Below are 20,884 nucleotides of genomic sequence, written 5' to 3'. Positions count from 1 at the left end.
ACGTTAAATATTTCTAATCATTTTAAAAGGTAGGATTGAGTTGAGTTGAGTTGACTAGACTAAAAAAAATGTCAACCTCAACTGAATTTTTCTATTTTAAAAAAAAATTCAATCCAACTCAAATAAAAATGTATATATTTATTAAATTATTTGGTTATATAAACGCCTCTCCTTTTCGTAGGATCACTTTTTGCATGTGTGTGAGATGATTTACTAGGGTCGTGCCCGGTATGATATGAACCCACATGCAGAATCACTCTCTATATGTATATGAGTTGATTTACCAGGGTCGTGCTTGGTATGATATGAACCCACATGCAAGATCACTCTCTACATATATACGAGATGATCTACTAGGGTCGTGCCTTGTTAAATATGAACCCACATGCAGGATCACTCTCTACATATATACGAGATGATCTACTAGGGTTCTTGCCCGGTACGATATGAACCCACATGGAGGATCACTCTCTACATGTATATGACATATATGACATGATCTACTAGGGTCATGCCCGATATGAAACCATATGCAAGATCACTCTCTACATGTATATGATATGATCTACTAGGGTCGTGCCCAGTACGATATGAACCCACATGCAGGATCACTATCTATATGTATACGAGATGATCTACTAGGATTGTGCCCGGTACAATAAGAACACACATATATGATCACTCTCTGCATATATATGAAAAGATCTATTAGGATCGTGCCCGGTATAATATGAACTCACATGTAGGATCAATTTCTACATTTATATGAGATGATCTACTAGAATCGTGCACGAGATGGTAATGGTAAGATAACTTCATCCATTTAAAGTACTCATAATTCATATAGAAACTTAAACATTCTTACCCAAATTCTTCTTATTTTATCAAACACATTGAAAACTAGGCAAGCATTTTCATTTTAAGGATAAGCTTTGAGATTGTGTTCGTTTAAGGTCAATATCCACCATCATATCCTCCTTCTTCACCACCAACACCACCGTAGCCACTTCCGGCGCCGCCACCACTCCCATACCCACTTCCTTTAGCACCACCACCATACCCTTTGGGTCCTCCTCCATACCCTTTGTCTCTACCACCATAACCACCACCTGACCCACCCCCTCCTCCACTCCCATAGCCAACACCATGGTCTCCTCCTGGACCATATCCAGCTCCACCTCCAGCTCCATATCCTCCACCTCCGCCGCTACCATACCCAACTCCATGATCAGCTCCACCGCCATATCCACTCCCTCCACCACCACCGCTACCATACCCCTTTCCATGTCCACTCAAATCCCCATATCCTACACCACTTCCTCCACCACCACCGCTACCATAGCCTTTCCCATGTCCACCCAAATCTCCATATCCTACACCACTTCCTCCACCACCACCGCTTCCATATCCACTACCTCCAAGGTCTCCTACACCTGCATAGCCAGAACCGCCACCGCCGCCGCCTCCACTTCCATATCCAGAGCCACCAAGAGCAGAGCCAGCTCCAGCTCCAGCTCCATATCCTCCACCGGAGCCACCACCATATGCACCATAAGGTCCATCATGATGGTCATGATCATACCCTACTCTTGGGTTATGCTGGTATCCATAGCCTACATCGGAGTGATGTGGAGGATCATAAGAGAGAAGGGTTCTGGCCGCCGAAGCTAAGCCTAAACCAAGGAGTAGAAGAAAAGTAAGAGACAAAGATTTAGAGATAGCCATTGAAAAAGGATGGGTTTACAATGAATCCATTCATCTCCTTATATAGGACATGCTTGAGGGGCTTCATCAAATCTTTGTTTATTCCCATTTGCTTCTTCACCTAAAAATATCTTTAATCCTTGTTAGCTTTATTATTTTCCCATCGATGTTTTGATGTGACACTCGAGTAAAGGAAAGGGTATATGAATATACCACGTACTATGAGAGTGATCTCGAAAATAAGATGTAGTTACTGCTAGCAGATATTGTTTTATTTGGGTTTTCACTTTTAGGCTTTCCCTTAAGCTTTTTAAAATGGGTCAGCTTGGGAGAGGTTTTCACACTTTTATAGAGAATGTTTTGTTCTCCTCTCTAACCGATGTGGGATCTCGAGCTAGACATTGGACGATGTGCCAGTGAGGAGACTGAACCCTGATGGGGGTGGACACGAGGCGGTGTGCCAGCAAGGATGTTGGGCCCTGAAAGGGGTGGATTGGGAGGTCCCACATCGATTGGAGAAGAGAATGAGTGCTAGCGAGGACGTTGGGCCTCGAAGGAGGATGAACTGTGAAATCATACATCGGTTAGAGAGAAGAACAAATCATTCTTTATACGGGTGTGAAAACCTCTCCCTATCATACGCCTAGAAGGGAAAGCCCAAAGAGGACAATATTTGCTACGAGTAGACTTGGGCTCTTATATAACATGATCTTATTCGAAGAAAATGAAAGAGAAGCGACTGAATCTTTGCTCGAGAGTAAATCAAAGAAAAGAGAATTTCTTGAAGAATCAAATTCAACATTAATTCTCGTGAACCGATATTACCTAAACTGTACATTTGAGTAAATGAATGAAATCCTGAACCTCGTAAACTCAGGTTTCACTATCTCTTTTCTTAAACGAGGTAAAGGAAGTGAGATTACCTTATTCCCTCTTTCTGTACGGTCTGTTTGCTTCTAGACTAAAGTAAAAAAAATGACTGAATAAGTGTACTCGATATCTTAATAGATATCACCTAATTATAATTTAAAAGAAACATTAAAATACATCTCATTTTCTATGCAATGGTGGAAAAATGATCACATTTATTATTTTAAGATAAAGTTTGATAGTGGTCAAGCTATGAGTGCCAACTTAGAGATATTTCAACTTGGTAACATTATAATTATTTATAAATTCAATAGCTACCTAAGTGTTCAAATAATAAATATAAATTTTAGTTAGTGTAGCGAACCAAAGATTAAGATTATGTTTAAAGATCTTAAAAAAGAGGGCTAAGTGGGTTGGTGATATTATTTTTCTAGAAATAAGATAAGAATTTTTCTATCTCCATTATCAACTTCATTATTATAATCTTTTAAAACTATACTCTATAAAAATAGTGTGACATTTTTACTATATCGTAACAAATTAATAGCATATAAAATAAATATCTATATGTAAAGCTATTGTTAATAATAATGTAACTTTTTTAAGTGTGTGTAACGTTAGAGTAATTCTTTTAATGGAATCAAATATGCATGCAGAATTGTCAATGTCGTCCTAATGGTAATTTAAAAGGGCGGTATTGTCTTTTTAGTCTACTAGGGGTGTACATCCCAACCTGCTAATCTGAGAATCGAGCATGACCTAGAATTATAAGGGTTGGGTTGGGTTTAAAAGGATTTTTGGTTTGAATTGAGTTCATTTTTTGAAACCTGATTTGGTTCGGGTTGGATTCGAGTTTGAAATTCAAATTATTGGGACAACTGACCCAACTCGAAAATCTTAAAATAAATGGCCCAAGCCCATGAGTCACGTTGTCTACCCCTGCACCTAGCCAGAGTGCAGACTGTATCTCTTCGATACATGAGATGAAATACGTATTTGTATTTCCACTGTTCTCATCTTTCTCATTGTCTCTATACTCTTAATCTTCATCATTCTCATCTCACAACGTTCGTTTTTGTTGTTGACCTCTTTATTTCTCCGTTGACGTCGTTCTCATCTCATAGCAGACGTTGATGTCGCTTCTTTATTTCTCTATCGGACTCTCTTCTCAGTTCTCATTTCTCCGCTCAATTTTGTCTCTGTGTTTCTCATCGAACGTAGACACCGACGCTCTCTCCGTTTGGCATTCCATTCCACTTTTGTCAGACTTCACCACTCTATGTTTCTCGTCAAACTTCTCCGCTCTATGTTTCTCATCGGACTTCTCCACTTCTTGTCTCTTCTCAGTTTGGAACAACCCAAACCCAACTCGAAAATAGAGAGTGGGTTGTTAATTTTTTTTTTATACCAATCAAATCAACCCGAACTTTCGTGATGGGTTGGATTAACTCTCAACTAAAAAAATCTCTCATCCCAACCCAATCTAATCCAGACCATGTACATCCCTCGACACTACATAGTATCATTATTTTCCACAAATGTCGATATTATAAAGTAGAGTCGACAATTTGCTTTCTTCGGACAATATCGCCCTTAAACAACAACAATTAAAGCGAATGCAAAAAATTAAAGTTTAGAAGTATTTATTTCTAATTTATCTGTATTTTTACTTGAGAGTTAACCTAAACGTTACTCAACTAGTTATATATGGTCGAACACCCGAATCTATATACCCAAAAGTTGTGCTTGAAACGACTCAATTCCGTAATAAAACAAGACATGCTGATTTGGAAACCACTTTAAACTAATAATGCTTCAAATATTCTATATTATTTCAAGGGATGGGGTCGTTACGCAAAGTTGATGAGCTTTTCGATTCGCTCTCCTAACCTTCTTCTCGACGAAATACAACAATGCTCGAGCTCCTGCTTTGTTTGCGTTCTTCACCGACGCTTGTCAGACACTCGAGCTCCTGCTTTGTTTGCGTTCTTCATCGACGCTTGTCAAAGTTGTCTCACTTTCTCCGCTCCTAAGATAAGGAGTCTTCTGTGTTAGAATCTTTTCGGAAATAAATAGCATATTATTATGAATAAGATCATTCTCAATCACCATTCTAGACCACTAAAAGTGCAGCCAAGAAAAATATCGTATAGTGAAATGACCCATTTGTCCTCAACAAAAACAAATGCCAGGAAAGACACCTTGGCTATTTCGGTCTTTTCATAATCCGTCTAGAATATTCCACTCGTATGAATATAAATAAGGATTCAGCGGTTTTCCATTGACACAAAGAAAGCTTAAAAATTGGAGAGAGAAAATGGAGAGTGAGGCAAAAGTCATTCAATCTCTCAGGTTTTTCTTCCCCTTTCTTTCTTTTTTATATGCTTTGATCTTGTTTTTTATTGTTTGTTTAAGTTTATTTTGTTTATTGGTTAAATATATAAATAATATGATCGAATCATTATGAACACATTAGGTTTAAGATTCAGATTAAGATTTGAAATCTAGATTTGATATTGCTCTGATCATAAAACCTATTTTTGTTTTGAATTATTCTAGAGTTAAATTTATCGTGTTTTTTTAAGATATTTTGTCCTTTGTTTACATGTTTTCTCACCATAAAATTGTTTTGAGCAAAGTTGTAACAATTCTAGTTCACCGTTAGTAGATATTTTTCTCTTTTGCTCGTTACATTGTCATCACAGTTTTAAAATATTTCTGCTAAGGAGAGGTTTTCATATAGTTATAAGGAATGATTCGTTCTTCTCTCTATTCGATGTAGCATCTCACAAATCATCCCTCTTGTGGGTCAGCGTCTTGGCTGGCACACCGCTTGGTGTTTGGCTCTTACACAAAGAGGTCTTCACACTCTTGTAAGAAATGTTTCGTTCTCCCCTTCAATCGATGTGGGATCTCACAATCCACTCTTGTGGGTCAACGTTCTCGCTGGCACACCGCTCAGTGTCTAGCTCTGACACAAGAGGTTTTAACACTCTAGTAAAGAATGCTTTGTTCTCCTCTTTCATCGATGTGAGATCTCACAATCTACCCCACTTGAGAGTCCAGCGTCCTCGTTGGCACACCGCTCAGTATCTGGCTCTAATATCATTTGTAACAATCCAAATCTTAAATATTGTCCGTTTTGACTCGTTACGAATGGTCGTCAATCTCTACACTTAAGTTTGAAATTACTAAGATTGAGTCAATAAAAGAAATCTGTTTTCTCAGCACATGTACTAACTATAAATTCTTATAAGCATTTCTCATTCGAACATGGTCTTATGTGATTTACGTACCATTTTTTACTCGAGTATCACAACTATCGACTTTTGAAACAATAGCAAACATTTCTCACCTTCTATTTCTTAATGTTCAAGTAGTGTGGGGAGTGGAGAAAAGGGAGTGCTTGGGAAGGCATATTGCAAATGTGGGGAAGGTTGGAAATGCGAGATCAAAAGAACTCAAGGCCCTGATGCAGGGAAGACCTTTGTCAATTGTGGCAACAACTGCGTCTGCATAATGTAAGTATCATTAACCATTACGACAAAATTCGTGTGGGTACTCTTTTTATATGAACATGATATCATGCAGCGAAGGGACAGCCGAGGGGGCCGTCAAGTTGCAGCAATTGGCCGGCGAGGGCGGCTTTGAAGGAGCCTCTTGCGAGTGTGGGGAAGGTTGGAGCTGCAGCATCTCCAAGATTGAAGGCCCTCAAGACGCCAAGCCCTTTGCTAAATGTGCTGGTGATTGTTCTTGCATCACCGTTGCTTGATCATCGTGTCGTTCATTCTCTCGTATATGTTTCAAAATTTAAACTTTCTTCATTTGGGTTTGTGTCTTTTTAATTGTTGTTTGTGTAAACATATTCTCGTCGTGTGAAACAATAACGTCAGTTTTCTTTTTGTCATGTGGTTCACGAAAGTTCATGACTGAAAATAAGATTTACTCGTAAAGACTTTTTTAGTAGTTCAAAATCTGAGTCATTTTTATTAGTACGCAGAGATGATCCAGTAAAGAAAATTCTAGATTTGAATCACTCACAACAAGCTCATTAATATGGCGCTTTCATTTTAATACAACAAATCATTTATAACCTTGAAAATAAATTTATAATAACTTAGGTCATAACTCTCGAGGTTGGTCAATATCATAATTACTAATAATTAATTGTAATTAAAATTTTAAAAATAATACCTTTTACTTTATTAAAAAATTCAAAAAATACACGTACTCTTACATAATATTAAGTTAAAAAAAATTTCCATAGAATTTTAAAAATAGGGTTAACAATTTATATTTTTTTAAATTAAGAATATATTTAAACTTCTTTTAGTTTAAAAATATTATTGAAACATATGAAAGTTTTAAGAACATCGAGATAAAATACGAAAAATAAAAAATAGTTTTATTAATTTAGTTGAAAAATAAATAAATAAATAATAATAATTAGAAAAAAAAAGTGGCACAAACCAATGTCCGAAGAAAAAAATTGTGTAAGCCCACAATTTCTTGTATATATAATAATAATAATTTTTTTTTTAAAAAAATCATATTTATATTATAATATATATTACAATAATAGATAAAATCGTATAAAGTTCAAATAGGAAATATTTATCAATAACAACACATCATTAACATTAGTTATAATCGTTAAATGTTTTTAAATTTTTCAAAAGTAAGGTAGGGTTTCGTCGTGTTGTAATTCTATTTTCGACTCGACAAAAAAATGTCAACTAGAAAATCAAATTGGATTTTCAATTTTTTGAAGTCCAACCCGACCCAAATCGAAACGAATCTAACCAAACTAATGTTTATAGTTTGGGTTAAGTAGCCTAGATTGGTCGAATTATCGAGTCATATGAACATCTATAGTTAAAATAACATTTTATTTTGGTCCATCCTTTTATTTTGGTCCGTTATGAATCGTCGTTAGCTTCACAGTTTTACAACGTGTTTGCTAGGGAGAGTTTTCCACACCGCTAGCAGATATTGTTCGCTTTAATCCGTTACGTATCGTTGTCATCCTCATGGTTTTACAACGTATCTACTAAGGAGAGGTTTCCACTCGTACAAGCACGTTTCGGTCCCCTCTCCAACCATTGTGGGATCTCATAATCCACTCCCTTAGAGGCCCAACGTCGTCACTGACATATCGCCTAGTGTTTGGCTCGAATATCATTTGTAACAATCTCAATCCCCGCTAGCAGATATTGTCTGCTTTGTCCTGTTATGTATCATCATCAGTCTCACAATTTTACGTGTTGCTAGGAAAAGGTTTCCACACCTTTATAAGTAATGTTTCGTTTCTCTTTTCACGGGTTTCACAAAAATTTATGTATTTTAAGAATAAATATTTATATATTTCAATAATAAATTATCTAGTCTCAATTATAAATGCCACAAGTTTTCATTACAAGCAATTCAAATAAAGCAAATTATTAATATTAATACTTGAGTTTATTTATTAATATTTTTATAATAATTATTATAATTTTTTTTAAGAATGAGAGAGAAACCATATTAAAAAAAAACAACACAAACAAAAAAAACAGTCCCAAGTAAAAAAGTTGTCTACGTGTAAAACTTACAAAGTACTCTTTGCCACGTCTGCAAACCTTTTTTTTAATGATTTATATATATTTTAAAAAAAATAAAAATATGTCTGATAAATTTTTAAAATTTTAAATTTAAGTCAAGTATTTTAATTCTGAAAAAAATATAAAATAAAATTTTTAAAATTTTTTGATTAACAAGGTCGTGAATTTAAAAAATCTCTAATCTATTTAATATTTTAAAAAAAACTCATTAAACATAAAATCTAATTTTATAATTGATACATTAATTAATTATTAAAAATTTAAAATTTATCAGACATAATATATATATATATATATATATATATATATAGTTCTTAAAAGGGGCGTGTGCGAGTAATGCGTATGTCTGTCGCCGAGCAGAAAATCAATGTTCCCACGAAAATTAATTTTATTAAAAATGGGAAGTGAAAAGACTTTGTTGCCCTTGCTCCTCAAAAAAAAAAAGAAAAAAAAAGAGAAGAAAAAGGGGGAGGTTGTCACGTGTAAAGTGGGGCCCATCTCGCACATGGTCTGTTCCCTCTTCTGTGGACCCCACTTCTCCCCGATAACCCCTGGGGCTGGGCTTTGGATATTCCTCCACTACTATACACGTGTTCACTAGATCTGTGGGCTCCACCAATCACTACTTAAATTCTTTTAGCTCGTTTTTTTTTTCCTTCTTGTAACTTAAAATAACAATAATAAAACCAATACCATACTCATAAGACGGAGATTACAGTGTAGAACTTCCACCACCGATGCTGGTGCCTCTGGTAATACCTCTTGAGCCGCCCCCTTGTTGATTGGGGTTGGAGGGCTCAGGAACTGGCAGGATTCGTGAGCGAAGCTAGAAGTTGTTGCACGACCTCTAGAGCGACTATCTTAGCCATGGGATCAGCTTCGCTTAAGACAAGTGCACATAAGAGTGAAGCCAAATCCTCTAGATGCTAAGGCATAAGAAATATGTTCTCGAGATGGGTGCGATACTTGTCACACAAGCTCTGCTACTTAAGTTAGTAGACAAAGATCCGTAACAAAAATGTTTTTTTATTTTATTTTATTTTAACAATGGAACATATAAATAGAAAAAAAGGGAAAAAAAACATAAAATGGAGACAAGAAGGTTAGAACAGGGAAGTTTCTGTACTGTCTGCTCCATGCATTGCACCCGACAAATATTCCATCTTCCTACTTTAAATAAACGTTTACACATTATAAATACACAAACAAATGAATAATAATAATAATAATAATAATAATGGACCATAATTATTATTTTTCACATGGGTTTGTGTTCTTATATTTGTATTTGATAATGTGTTTTTAAGTACAACTTCGGTTTGGTCTCTATAGTGATTAACGAAGGTTAACAATTACGATTTAGCATAGTATCATTCCTTATAAGGGTCTGAAAACATCTTCATAGTAGATACATTTTAAAACTATGGATTGATAATGATACATAACAGGTCAAAACAGACAATATCTATTAGTATTGAGCTTGTATTGTTACAATTGATATTAGGCTCAGACACTAAGTCCCTAAGGGGGGAAACGTTTATGAAAATCTCTCCCTACTAGACCGAACGAGTAGGTCTATTATTATTATTTTTTTTAATATTTAAAATATGAAGCATGTGAATGTATATAACAAATTAGTTGTTAGCTTCAAAATAAAATTTCAATTATTTTAAATAATGCTCTAATTATTATTGAAGAAATTGGGTCCATATCAATTAATGGACTGTTCAAATCCTAAAAATGAAAAATAATATTTATTATTGTCTTAATATCTAATAATTATTTTTATTTGTTTCCTTTTGTTTCTATTTTGATTTTGTAATTTGATAGGAACGATTATTAAATTCAACATCAATAATTAAAATAAAGAAAATCATTTTATTATTTAGATTCTATTTAACTAGAATCTAAAGTGCTAGATTTTTTGTTCATTTATTACTACATTTCTATCAAATAAAATGGGCTAAATTAATCATAATAAAAAAAAATCCTTAAAAATACTTTAAACAATTTCAATAATAATTTTGGATAGAAATAGAAAATTGAAAAAAATAAATATATATTTTTTGAAATATATATATATAAAGAAGGCAAAACTATGGTTTAAAATTATAATATAAAGTTGCAATAAAAATAAATAAATAAACCCTCTAAAAAATCAACAAGAAAATTAAAAAAATAAAATAAAACTTTTTAGGGAGAGAATAATGAAATTTATAATATTTTTTTCCTTAGCATTTGGCATCATATCTTAATTATAATCTAATCATCAATGAATTCAATAGTTTTCAGTTTGGATGAAAATAAAATTTATTTAAATATAAAGAATGATCGTGACTTAAAATGTAATATTTTTTGTTTTTTATTATTTTAGAAACATTTCTAACATTAATAACCAATAAATGTTTCTCTTACTCGATTCCAAATTTTAGATTTTAAATTTAAAACAAGAAATAAAGAAATGTGATTCGTCACAAACACAAACTCTCCACAATAGTATGTGTCCACTTTTGTGTCCACTTTGAGCATATAAGCTCTATGGCTTTGCTTTGTACTTCCTCAAGGAGGCCTCATTGATCATTCCCTAAATTAGGGGATGTGGTTAGCTTCCAAGAGTAAAAACTATCCCCACATAGAATTGGTCCAAGAAAAACGAACAAATTTCAACCCTAAAATTTCGATCTTAGGTTTTAAAATAGACCAAATGAGATTAAAACATGAATTTGAATGGAGTTGCAACACAATTGAAAAAAGTAGTGGGGCCAAAAATGAACCGGAAGAAGAAATAATGATGAGATATGAGGTAGCTAAAAGCCCTTCTTCCAAAGATTCTTGAACTTACAAACACTTTCTTTCCCATTGCCCTAAATAAAGGAGTTTGGCAAAATGTCACCAAATCAAATATAGTGGTAATCTCCCATTTGAACCAAATAATGTCCCTATTTCTCCCAATTATTGCTTTTCTTTTCCTTATCAGAATCAATCTCTCTAACATTCATCATATTCTTGGCCCCTCATCTATATTACAGACAATGACCAGAGATGAACATTCACAAATCTTGCACTAATAATTACATAAACTTCTTTTCGTTCACAGAATTCCAAGAGCCAAAAGGAAAAGAAAAGAAAAGAAAAGAAAAGAAAAATGTATCAATATGCATATTCTTCAATTTCAACTACGACTTCAGCTTCTGATTCTGCTTTGTTTTTTTTTTTTTTAAATATTGTTTTTGTTCTTCAGATTTTCAATTCGAAATTTGAAATTCGAAAATCGAAAATGAGACGAAAGCAATTGAGATTCAACCTCTGTGTAACGGAGACCGTTCCGTGAGAACGGCCTTTGAAATCTTCGATTGCCGAAAAGCTTTGATCGGACTCGGAAAGTACCACGTCCTAGCCTTCACTGGTGGCTGGACGAATCTCCCGCTAGAATCGGAAACCACAACTGATCTTGACCGGATCATCAACGTTCGTCTCATCGCCTCTTCGACTTCCGCTACTTCCTTTGCTCTCCGCGTGAATTCGATTTCCGCTGCTGTCTCGGTTCTTCCGCTGTCATGGCCGCTCCTCTTACTCCTCGACCTGAAAATCGACCAAAACGACGACGCTCTAGCACTATTACCAGACGACGAACAGTCAACCGAATCTGAAACGAGTCGCGATCTCGATCGAAGAAACGGAATCGCAGCGAGAGAGCGAGAGCGGCGAAAGGCCGGCTCGCCGTCAATCAGATTCGAGAGGCGGCCAACGGATCCGAGAGAGGCAACGTCGGCGGAGGAGAAGCGAGAGAAAGAGGAGGAAGAAGAAGAAGAAGAAGAGGTGGTGGTGGTGGTAGTAGTTACACAACAGTTGCAAGGACGGACGTTGGCGCAGTCAGGGCAGAGAGTGAGGAGGCGGTCACGGAGGCAGAGAGGACATATTCCGATCCTCCGCCGTTTGGAAGGGTGTTTCGGACATTTCCATACGTTGTCTTCATCGCCATAGAACGCCATTTCTTCTCCTCTGTGATGAATTCGTGAAGCTTTTGTGTGCAGTCGCTTTTGAACTCTCTGGTTCTTTTAGTCTCTGATTTTCTTCTTTCCCTTTCGGAAACAAATAAATGGCTATAGAGAAGAGAGAGCCTGAAACTTTATAAAGCTTCGACATGTTAGTGGGGACAGACTAACTAGGGTTAGTTTTCAACTAACTACAGTTAAGATCCTCGGTTTAGCCGTTGGACATTCTTCTTTCGTTCATGATTTCCGGTATTTAAACGTCGCCGTTTCGGCTTTCATTTAGATAAATTTGCTCAAAATTTTTTAAAATAATTTCTAATTTTATGGTAAAGTATGAAAAATATCTACTTTTTGTTTTAAGAAATATTTTTAATTAAGAAATTAAAAAAATTAAATTTTATATTTTGTGTTTTTTTATTTTTTATTTGTGCCCTTTTTCACCCTTAAAATTAATTATTATTCAAATATTTAACTTCAAGTAAATTTTTATTTTCACCGTGTAAAGAATAAAAACATTACCATTTATTATTATTATTATTTATTATAAAAAAAAGGAACAGTAAATTAAATATTAAAAAATTATCAATTGTCTCCTCTGTCTTTCATGTACATTATTCCTTTAAAGACAAGCAAGTTATAATTTATATATAATTATTTAAATAATATTTTATAAATAAATAAATAAATCATATAGTTACTGATGTTTTACTCCTCTAATAAACAAATACTGTTTGTCATATTTCTCTCAATTAATTTATATAAAAACAAAAAAAAATAATTAATTAAAATATTACTTAAGAAACGAAACTACGTCGTATTGTGAGAAGACGTGGGAGTTAGAGTTGGAGGGAAAAAGAAGCGGGCAAGTGGAACTTAACAGACCGTAACGGAAGGAAACGGCTGGGCCCCACAAAAGGGTTTGGGCCGTCAAAAACGGATCGGACACTGACTCGGTGTCGGTCCGAGTCAAACGACTCGGTCGATTCCTGATCTCTCGCACCAATATTTATTTATTTTATTAATTATCTAATTTTTCTGTTAACAACTAATTAATTAATTATAGTAAAACATGCGTTTTTGTTGACATAATCCTTAAAAGTTTCAAATGTGTTTTTGTTTTTGTTCTCTGACGTTACCAATAATTTTGTTTTTAGTCAATGTTTTTTTTAGTGTATTTATTAGACATATTGCTTAAATTATGTGCATTTGTTGGAATTATTATTATAATGTTACGGGGAAATAAATACCTTGGAGGCCCGGGAGTATGAGCCGAGCCATACGAATCAATTCTAAGAAGTCACCTAATATAGAGTTGTTCCGAGGTAAAACAAGCTTAACTATGGAGTTCCTATGATTGAGCTATTGAAAGGATAGTGCACTTGTTGGTATAGATAGTAACTTTCATTTCTTTTAAGTCTTTCTTAGTCATTTTATTCTTAGGATCGTTCTGGTTTGAATGTAATTTCGGTTCGCTCATGTACTATAAAGACTAGAGGTTTGAATGAATCTAAAAGTGGGTGTCAAGTCATTTCCTTTTTCATTTTGTCCGTACGATTCCTTTATGTAAAGACACTCGAGAAACAAACAAATCCAAGGGAGAAGAAGATAAAAGTAAGTTCATTTAGTTGGAATTCATGACTCAATTCTTATAAATATCTATCTAATGCTCGGAATTTTGCTAACTGTAGTACTCATAGGCTTTGATGAGCTAATGGTCTAGTGATCGGGGTCTGTGGCGATGACACAAGATGAGATTTGCTTCTGGCGGGTGGGCGCCGACCGGTTTTTCGATTGGATCCCCCTAAAAACCGTACGTGAAGTTTACGGTTTAGGGTTTTGGTTGTGATCCTGATCCGAGCCATAACACTAAAATTTTAAGGCGACTCTAAACGGGGAGTCATATAGGTAAATCCTCAGCAAAAAAGTCAAACGTTCAAATCTTAGAAAATGGCTTCAACTAGGCCCAATAACACATGCTCATATGTTTTAAGGCCCATAAAAAAGCCCACAATCTATTCTTTGACCAATTCAACCCTCTCCTTATAACTTCTAAAGCCCAAATTTTCTGTCCACATGTCTAACAAACTTACAAAGACTTAATTAAAAAATTACCTTATTGAATTAAATTGAAATTAATTTTTTAAATATTTAAATAAATTTATCTTAAAATGAGAGATGTTACCGAACAATCATCATTAGGTCATAAATTTTGTGGACCGTCGGATCGGATCTAGATCATGAACTGGCTTCGAGATTTTAGAAAAAAAATATATTTTTTTTTATACTTTCTAACATTAAACCACATTATAACTAAATATTATATTTTCATAGTAAATTAAGTATGAATGTAGATTTTTTAAAAAAATGAAAATAATAAATTAAATAACAATCCCTTTTTTAATAATTTGATACAAAAATTTAATATAGTAGATCGAGATATGCCTGTGACCGTAAGTAATACTTTTAAATCTCATGATATTGTTTTATTATGCAATTCAAATATCATATTTAACGTGTAGAGGATAAGACATCAATTATCATTACAAATATCATGTTTCCAAAACAACTCAAACCCACCGCTAACAAATATTGTCTGTTTTGGCCCATTACGTGTCACCGTCAGCTTCACGATTTTAAAACATGTTTCTTCATGATTTTAAAACATGTTTCTTCACGATGTTTTGTTCCCCTCTCCAACTAATGTGGAATCTCACAGCTTCTAGCTTCGATTTTCAATTATAGGTAAAAAGATAGGTCTTATGTGACTTAATCAAAAGTTTGCTTTATGTTTATATATATAGAAGTGGGCATTTATAAACTAAGAGATAGTGTAAATGTAAATGTAAATGTAAGCATGTCGCTATCCATTCCATTCTCAACCACTTCATTTCCATCTTCTAGAAGGTTCTAGATCCAATGTTTTAATCCCGAGCTCTTATGATTGTTTTAGTCTCTAAGTAAAACAACTCGAACCTCGAGTCACGTTTGAGGAAATGTTTTGAAAAATTTGAGTGAGGAAATACGTTGAAAACAATGTTATTAGCTAAAAGTGATTAAGCAACAACGACGACTTTGATAGCATATAACTCTGATAGGAAGAAGCGACGACTAGTCATATCTCCCTACAGTACATTTTAAGTTATTTTAGTCTTGGTGGGTGCGAACATAATATTGGTGACCGATCATACTGTATGAGTACCTTTGGACTCTCACTTTCGGGCTTCCCCTTAAGGTTTTAAAACGCGTCTACTGGGGGAAGGTTTTCACTCCCTTATAAAGGGTATTTTTGTTGTCCTCCCCAACCAATGTGGGACATCACAATCTGCCCCCTTTAGGGCCAAACGTCCTCGCTGGCACTCGTTCATTTCTCCAATTCGATGTGGGACCCCCACCAAGTCCACCCCCTTTGGGGCAGCGTCCTTACTGGCACACAACCTCGTGTCTACCCTCCTTCGGGGAACAACGAGAATGCTAGCACATCATCCGGTGTCTGGCTCTGATACTATTTGTTACGGCCCAGATCCATCGCTAGCAGATATTTGATGTGGCATTGGTTGGGGAGGAGAACAAAAACACCCTTACAAGGGAGTGAAAACCTTCCCCTAGCAAACACGTTTTAAAGCCTTAAGGAGAAGCCTAAAAGGGAAAGCCCAAAGAGAACAATATTTGCTAGCGGTGGATCTGGGTCGTTACACATACACTGTCGTATTGGCACAATATGAAATAGTAAATGACTATACAAGATGAAAGCATATAAAAAGAGGTTGGAACATGCATACAATTATGGACAACACATCCTATACAAGCATGATCGGAACATCCGACATGCGGCCATATACAACACGTCTTCGACAAACATGACCGTAACATTTGGCAACAAGTAAGAACTTGAAAAGGAAAAGGGTTAAAGTGGTGGTGCCAAAGAATGAAAAAGAGTGGAAAATGCAGCCAAAATAGAAACAAAAAGAGGTGGTTGAAGGTCAAGGGCGGTGTGCCATTGCCATGGCCATTGCCCACTCAATTCAAAGCCACTTCAACTCCTTTGACTCGGGGTCATCCATTTATTTGGATTTGGACTCATTTGAGAATATTTAGTCTTCTATTACGGCTTATCATAGGTATCATATTTCACTCTTGATCATAGCTTAATATCGTACCTCCCAAGATCTTTCCATTTTCAAATATAGGGGTTTGGTTCGAGGTCCATATAATCTAGCTCTTCAAAGTTTAGCTGTTTATTGGGTATTCCGACAATCATTTCAAATCACACACATACAGACCCTTCAATCGAAATTATTCCAATTTCATAACACACATATATATATAGACCGTTCACTATTATCTTATACCATCGGAAGACCCTCGTGCCGACCAAATTAATTAATTAATTAATTAAATGGTAGGAAAAATAATTGATAGGTTGTTTAAATAAATATTGCCTGCCCCACCTGAAACCAGATAGGGGTAAAATACTAAACCATGGTTTCATGTCTGTCCAAAAGTCAACTCAACTCCCAACTATGGACGTCACTTACATACATACATATACATATACATATACATATATATATATATATATATTCTTTAATATAATAATAATAATAAATATATCTCATTAATTTTAATATTTAAACTGGCTGCCATGAATCGATATCATATTTAACTCTCAAAAGGTTATATCTTCATTTTTCAGTCGGTCAATAGTAAGAACTTCAAACATTATCGTGCTTAGTTTAGAGCAAATTTTACGTTAGGTGACTTTTCGAGAGGTTATTTAGGAAACACGTGAGTCAAGACAATGTTGAAAGAACTCGTGATGGTATATATATATATATATATATATATATATATATATGTATATATGTAACATCGTTTAAATCTAACTCGACTTGATAAACTAAAACAATGTATAGATATTTATTGGATTATTGGGAAATTTTTAGCTATATTTTTTGAATTTTTATAATTTAATATCTTTATTTCCGAAATAAACTAAATCCAAACATGATATGATATAGACACCAACTTTATTATAAATTTGCCTAAGCCTTGGCCTACAACATATGTTATGTATTGGTTCGATTAGGTAGCCAAATTTAAGTCTGTCGTTTCTAAACGACGAATATTTAAAGTTTTGGGTATGTTATTCAGCATTTTCTTATTAAAAGAAATTAGTTGTCCAAATACCCTAACTTGAAATCGGCCGTTTTTTTAGTAAAGGTGTAGGTAAATTAGGTTTAGGGAACGACATATTTTGGACCCCGACCATTTGACACTTGATGGCTCGACATTCTCTTATATCCCTGAAACACCGCATGATCTACTTATCTTGAATTGCTTTTAAAAGTGAAAACTATTTGTAACAATCCACCTTTTTGGGGGTCAAGCGTTCCCGATGGCACACCGTCAAATTTCTAGCTTTGATACCATTTGTAACAGCTCGAGTTCACCGTCCATATACACACTCTTATAAGGAATGTTTTGTGTCCCTCTCCAACCGATATGAGATCTCACACTATCTCCACAAACCAACTTGAGGCAAGCATCATTATCGTACTTCCTAAGCCTGGCTGTGGTCATGCGTAAGAACAGAAAAGAAAGGAATATATATATATATACACACACATACGTACATATCTATATTTATATATTTATAAAAAATAATAGAAAAATAAATGAGTGAGAAATTTTTCCTTCCACGCTCTTCTGTTCTTCGTCCTATTAGAAGCGGGTCCCATAGAAAAATGAACATCTCTATAGGTCGTGACGTTTTTCTAAGTCAATTTAAGAAACGACATATTTAAATTTCGATCAAATTTCTGATGCCTTGCTCGACAGTTTTGTTAACCATGGCTAATTATTAAAAAAAATAAAAAAAAATAATATTTTTTAATGATATATTTAATTAAAGTTTGAAACAAATGCGTGGAAAAACAAAATTAATCCAATAAAATATTGTGGGAATCAATATTAATTTAGTAATTAATTAAATAAAGTGTGAAATTACGACTAAACCAAAGCGAAGGGGGGAAGGCCTTGAAAACGAAAGCGAAGGCATGAGTAAGGTCCCTTGAACCCAACGCAGACCTTCTCAGGTTCGGCTTCGGAGCTTGCTTCGGTGTTTGCTTGAAGCTTGGGGGAAGATAAGAACGACCCCTTTCTCTCTCTAGTTTCTATCTCTAACGCCATCTACCACTCTCTACAAGAACCCATTCTCTCCCTCACCGCCTCCACTCTTCCAAAAGCTAAATCCCTCTCTCTCTCTCCTCTTTTTCTCTCTCTAAAACTAGGCTTAAACTCTCTATTTATCTCTGATTTTGGTTTTGGATTGCTGTGGTTTAGACTGGGTTTTCGTTCTTTTTTGATTAATTTCAAACTGGCGATCGAAAATCACGAGACGACTGTTCGTGAAATCAAGCCCAAGAACAGAAGAATCATGGTATTAAGCTTCTTGTTCTTCATTTTAATTTCCTGCATTCTGTTCTTTGCTCATCTGGGTTTTGATTCTTGCTCTGTTTTCTCTTCTGGGTTTGCCTTCTTTTTGGATTTCTCCATTTGGGGATGCCTTGTTCTTCGATGTTCTTATCTGGGTTTTGATTTTCTAGTTTCACTTTCCCGCATTCAGTTTTTTCTCATCTGGGTTTTGCTTTTCAATCGATTTTTCCATCTGGGTTTTGGTTTTCCTCTGTTTTTTCTTCTTATTATGTTTGTTCTTCGTTATTTCCATCTGGGTTTTCATTATTTTCCGATTCTTTCATTAGGGTATTGCTTACTTCACCGCATTCTGTTTTCCCCTCATTTTTGCTCTGTTTTTTCCTTCAATTTTCTCATCTGGGTTTGTCTTTTTTCTCGATTTTCCCTATTTGGGTAATGATTTTTGTTCGTTTTCTCATTAGGGTTATGATTCTTTTTCGAGTTTCTCATCTGGGTCTTTCTTATTTTTTGATTTCCGATTCCTCTCCTCTCTGTTCTTGACATTGTTCTTGATGGATTTGATATCAACAGGGTGCTGGAGGCCCCGACGTTGAAGACAACCGCTGGCCGCCATGGCTAAAACCCCTTTTAAGAGAAAGCTTCTTCGTTCAATGCAAACACCACATCGATTCCCACAAAAGCGAATGCAATATGTACTGTTTAGATTGTATGAACGGCGCTCTCTGTTCTCTTTGCTTGAACCATCACAAGGATCATCGCGCTATACAGGTCTCTCAAAATCGATATCCATTTCTCAAAACCTAATTCCAAAACCCCCAAAATCGATATCCATTTAGTCTTATAATCCATTATGGGTTGATTTTCATTACAGATTCGAAGATCTTCTTACCACGATGTTATCAGAGTTTCTGAGATTCAAAAGGTTCTAGACATTTCTGGCGTTCAAACTTACATTATCAATAGCGCTAGAGTTGTGTTCTTGAATGAACGGCCTCAGCCTCGGCCTGGTAAAGGCGTTACGAACACTTGTGAAGTTTGTGAACGTAGCCTGCTTGATTCGTTTCGATTCTGCTCTCTTGGTTGTAAGGTATTGCTGCGTTGTTTTCTCTTGAAATTTTCTGTTCGGTTTCCGGGAAAATTGGTGGGAAAATGGAGCAAAACCCAAATGGGAATCCGTGTCATCAATGTGTGTTAATTGGTTGAATTCAAACCAGTGGAGAGTCGACTTTTTCTTCCACTTGCTTAATTTTCTCGCCAACCAAACAAGTCACAAACGTTGAAAAAGAGTTAACCTAATTTTTGATTGGTTGGGTTCGTTCTCGTAGATCGTAGGAACGTCAAGGAGCTCTCAGAAGAAGAGGGGTCATATAATGGCTGCAGCCTCAGACTCGGAGGAATCCTACAGTAGCAGCAATCATAGGCGGAGCAATAGTAACAACAACAGCAACAACAATGATATCAATAGGGTTCAGAGTTTTAGTCCATCGACGCCGCCTCCAACATCGGTGAATTATAGGACTGCGAAACGGAGGAAGGGGATTCCACATCGAGCTCCAATGGGAAGTCTTATTATACAATATTAGTATTATATTTACTCTTAAATTATCATAAAAGCCTCGTGAAATGTAATGTAATGTAATGTAATTTCCACGATGATCTTTGCCTCCAACGCCTCGAGCCATTGTGAAAGAGGCCGGTGTTAGGAGGCTTTACCTTCTAGCTTTGTAAATAGAAGCATAGATGTGGGGGAAAAAGAAAATAATGTAAGGCAAATGTGTAAAATGGTGAAGGTTAGAGGACTAAAAGGAAAAATAAGTGGGTAGGTTTGAGTAATTATATAAATTAGGTTGGACTAATCGTCAATTATACTAAGTTTTGGGGTGTTTTTTTTTTTTTTTTTTTCTCTCTCGCTGAAAATACAATGTAATCCCGGTAATAATGAAATTTAGGAATGATGTTTATATGTCTATTAAAATAAAATATATTATATTATTCTAATATTGTATTTATTATCTTAATTTGCGATTATATTATTTTGATATGATTTTTTAATTATTAAAAATTATACTTATTCCTAACATATATTATATTATTCCTAATATATATTATATTAATAACTATAACTAAAGATATCAAATATTTATTATTAAATATTTTTTAAAATACTTATATCATCTACATATTAAAAAAAAAAAAGAATAATATAATAATTTGGGCGAAAAAAAGAAATAGATAAAAGATGGAGGGCGTGAGTGAAAAAAGGGAAAAGTGGGAGGGTGT

The 20,884-nt window shown here is 34.9% G+C and overlaps 4 protein-coding genes across 4 annotated transcripts; 2 read left to right on the top strand and 2 right to left on the bottom strand.

Annotated features, from left to right (window-relative positions):
• Nucleotides 1-804: 804 nt before the first annotated feature.
• On the bottom strand, nt 805-1,738 carry LOC111498476 (glycine-rich cell wall structural protein 1.8-like). Its single transcript, XM_023149744.1, has one exon. It carries the CDS (start codon nt 1,723-1,725, stop codon nt 955-957), a length of 771 nt encoding a protein of 256 aa, XP_023005512.1. The 5' UTR covers nt 1,726-1,738; the 3' UTR covers nt 805-954.
• Nucleotides 1,739-4,805: 3,067 nt separating this feature from the next.
• Nucleotides 4,806-6,495, top strand: LOC111498543. The gene is made up of 3 exons (XM_023149836.1): nt 4,806-4,926; nt 5,955-6,095; nt 6,166-6,495. The coding sequence occupies exons 1-3, from the start codon at nt 4,892-4,894 to the stop codon at nt 6,344-6,346; spliced, it is 357 nt and encodes a 118-aa protein (XP_023005604.1). The 5' UTR covers nt 4,806-4,891; the 3' UTR covers nt 6,347-6,495.
• Nucleotides 6,496-10,943: 4,448 nt separating this feature from the next.
• LOC111498490 (vitellogenin-1-like) lies at nt 10,944-12,356 on the bottom strand. Its single transcript, XM_023149759.1, has one exon. The coding sequence runs from the start codon at nt 12,164-12,166 to the stop codon at nt 11,474-11,476; it is 693 nt and encodes a 230-aa protein (XP_023005527.1). The 5' UTR covers nt 12,167-12,356; the 3' UTR covers nt 10,944-11,473.
• Nucleotides 12,357-18,356: 6,000 nt separating this feature from the next.
• Nucleotides 18,357-20,565, top strand: LOC111498542. Its single transcript, XM_023149835.1, has 4 exons — nt 18,357-18,608; nt 19,175-19,372; nt 19,476-19,691; nt 19,930-20,565. The coding sequence occupies exons 1-4, from the start codon at nt 18,606-18,608 to the stop codon at nt 20,185-20,187; spliced, it is 675 nt and encodes a 224-aa protein (XP_023005603.1). The 5' UTR covers nt 18,357-18,605; the 3' UTR covers nt 20,188-20,565.
• Nucleotides 20,566-20,884: the final 319 nt, after the last annotated feature.

This window comes from Cucurbita maxima, unplaced genomic scaffold (assembly GCF_002738345.1).
Source record: "Cucurbita maxima cultivar Rimu unplaced genomic scaffold, Cmax_1.0 Cma_Scf00025, whole genome shotgun sequence".
Lineage (NCBI taxonomy): Eukaryota > Viridiplantae > Streptophyta > Magnoliopsida > Cucurbitales > Cucurbitaceae > Cucurbita > Cucurbita maxima.
The sequence above is the reverse complement of the archived record's forward strand: the minus strand, read 5'-3'. Positions and strand labels throughout refer to the sequence as shown.

Coding starts and splice junctions, on each gene's coding strand:
- LOC111498476 (XM_023149744.1), bottom strand. CDS start 1,725: ATGGCTATCTCTAAATCTTTGTCTCTTACTTTTCTTCTACTCCTTGGT.
- LOC111498543 (XM_023149836.1), top strand. CDS start 4,892: ATGGAGAGTGAGGCAAAAGTCATTCAATCTCTCAG. Junction 4,927..5,954: donor AAAGTCATTCAATCTCTCAG/GTTTTTCTTCCC, acceptor ATGTTCAAGTAG/TGTGGGGAGTGGAGAAAAGG. Junction 6,096..6,165: donor AACAACTGCGTCTGCATAAT/GTAAGTATCATT, acceptor GATATCATGCAG/CGAAGGGACAGCCGAGGGGG.
- LOC111498490 (XM_023149759.1), bottom strand. CDS start 12,166: ATGGCGTTCTATGGCGATGAAGACAACGTATGGAAATGTCCGAAACAC.
- LOC111498542 (XM_023149835.1), top strand. Junction 19,373..19,475: donor AGGATCATCGCGCTATACAG/GTCTCTCAAAAT, acceptor TTTTCATTACAG/ATTCGAAGATCTTCTTACCA. Junction 19,692..19,929: donor TCTGCTCTCTTGGTTGTAAG/GTATTGCTGCGT, acceptor TCGTTCTCGTAG/ATCGTAGGAACGTCAAGGAG.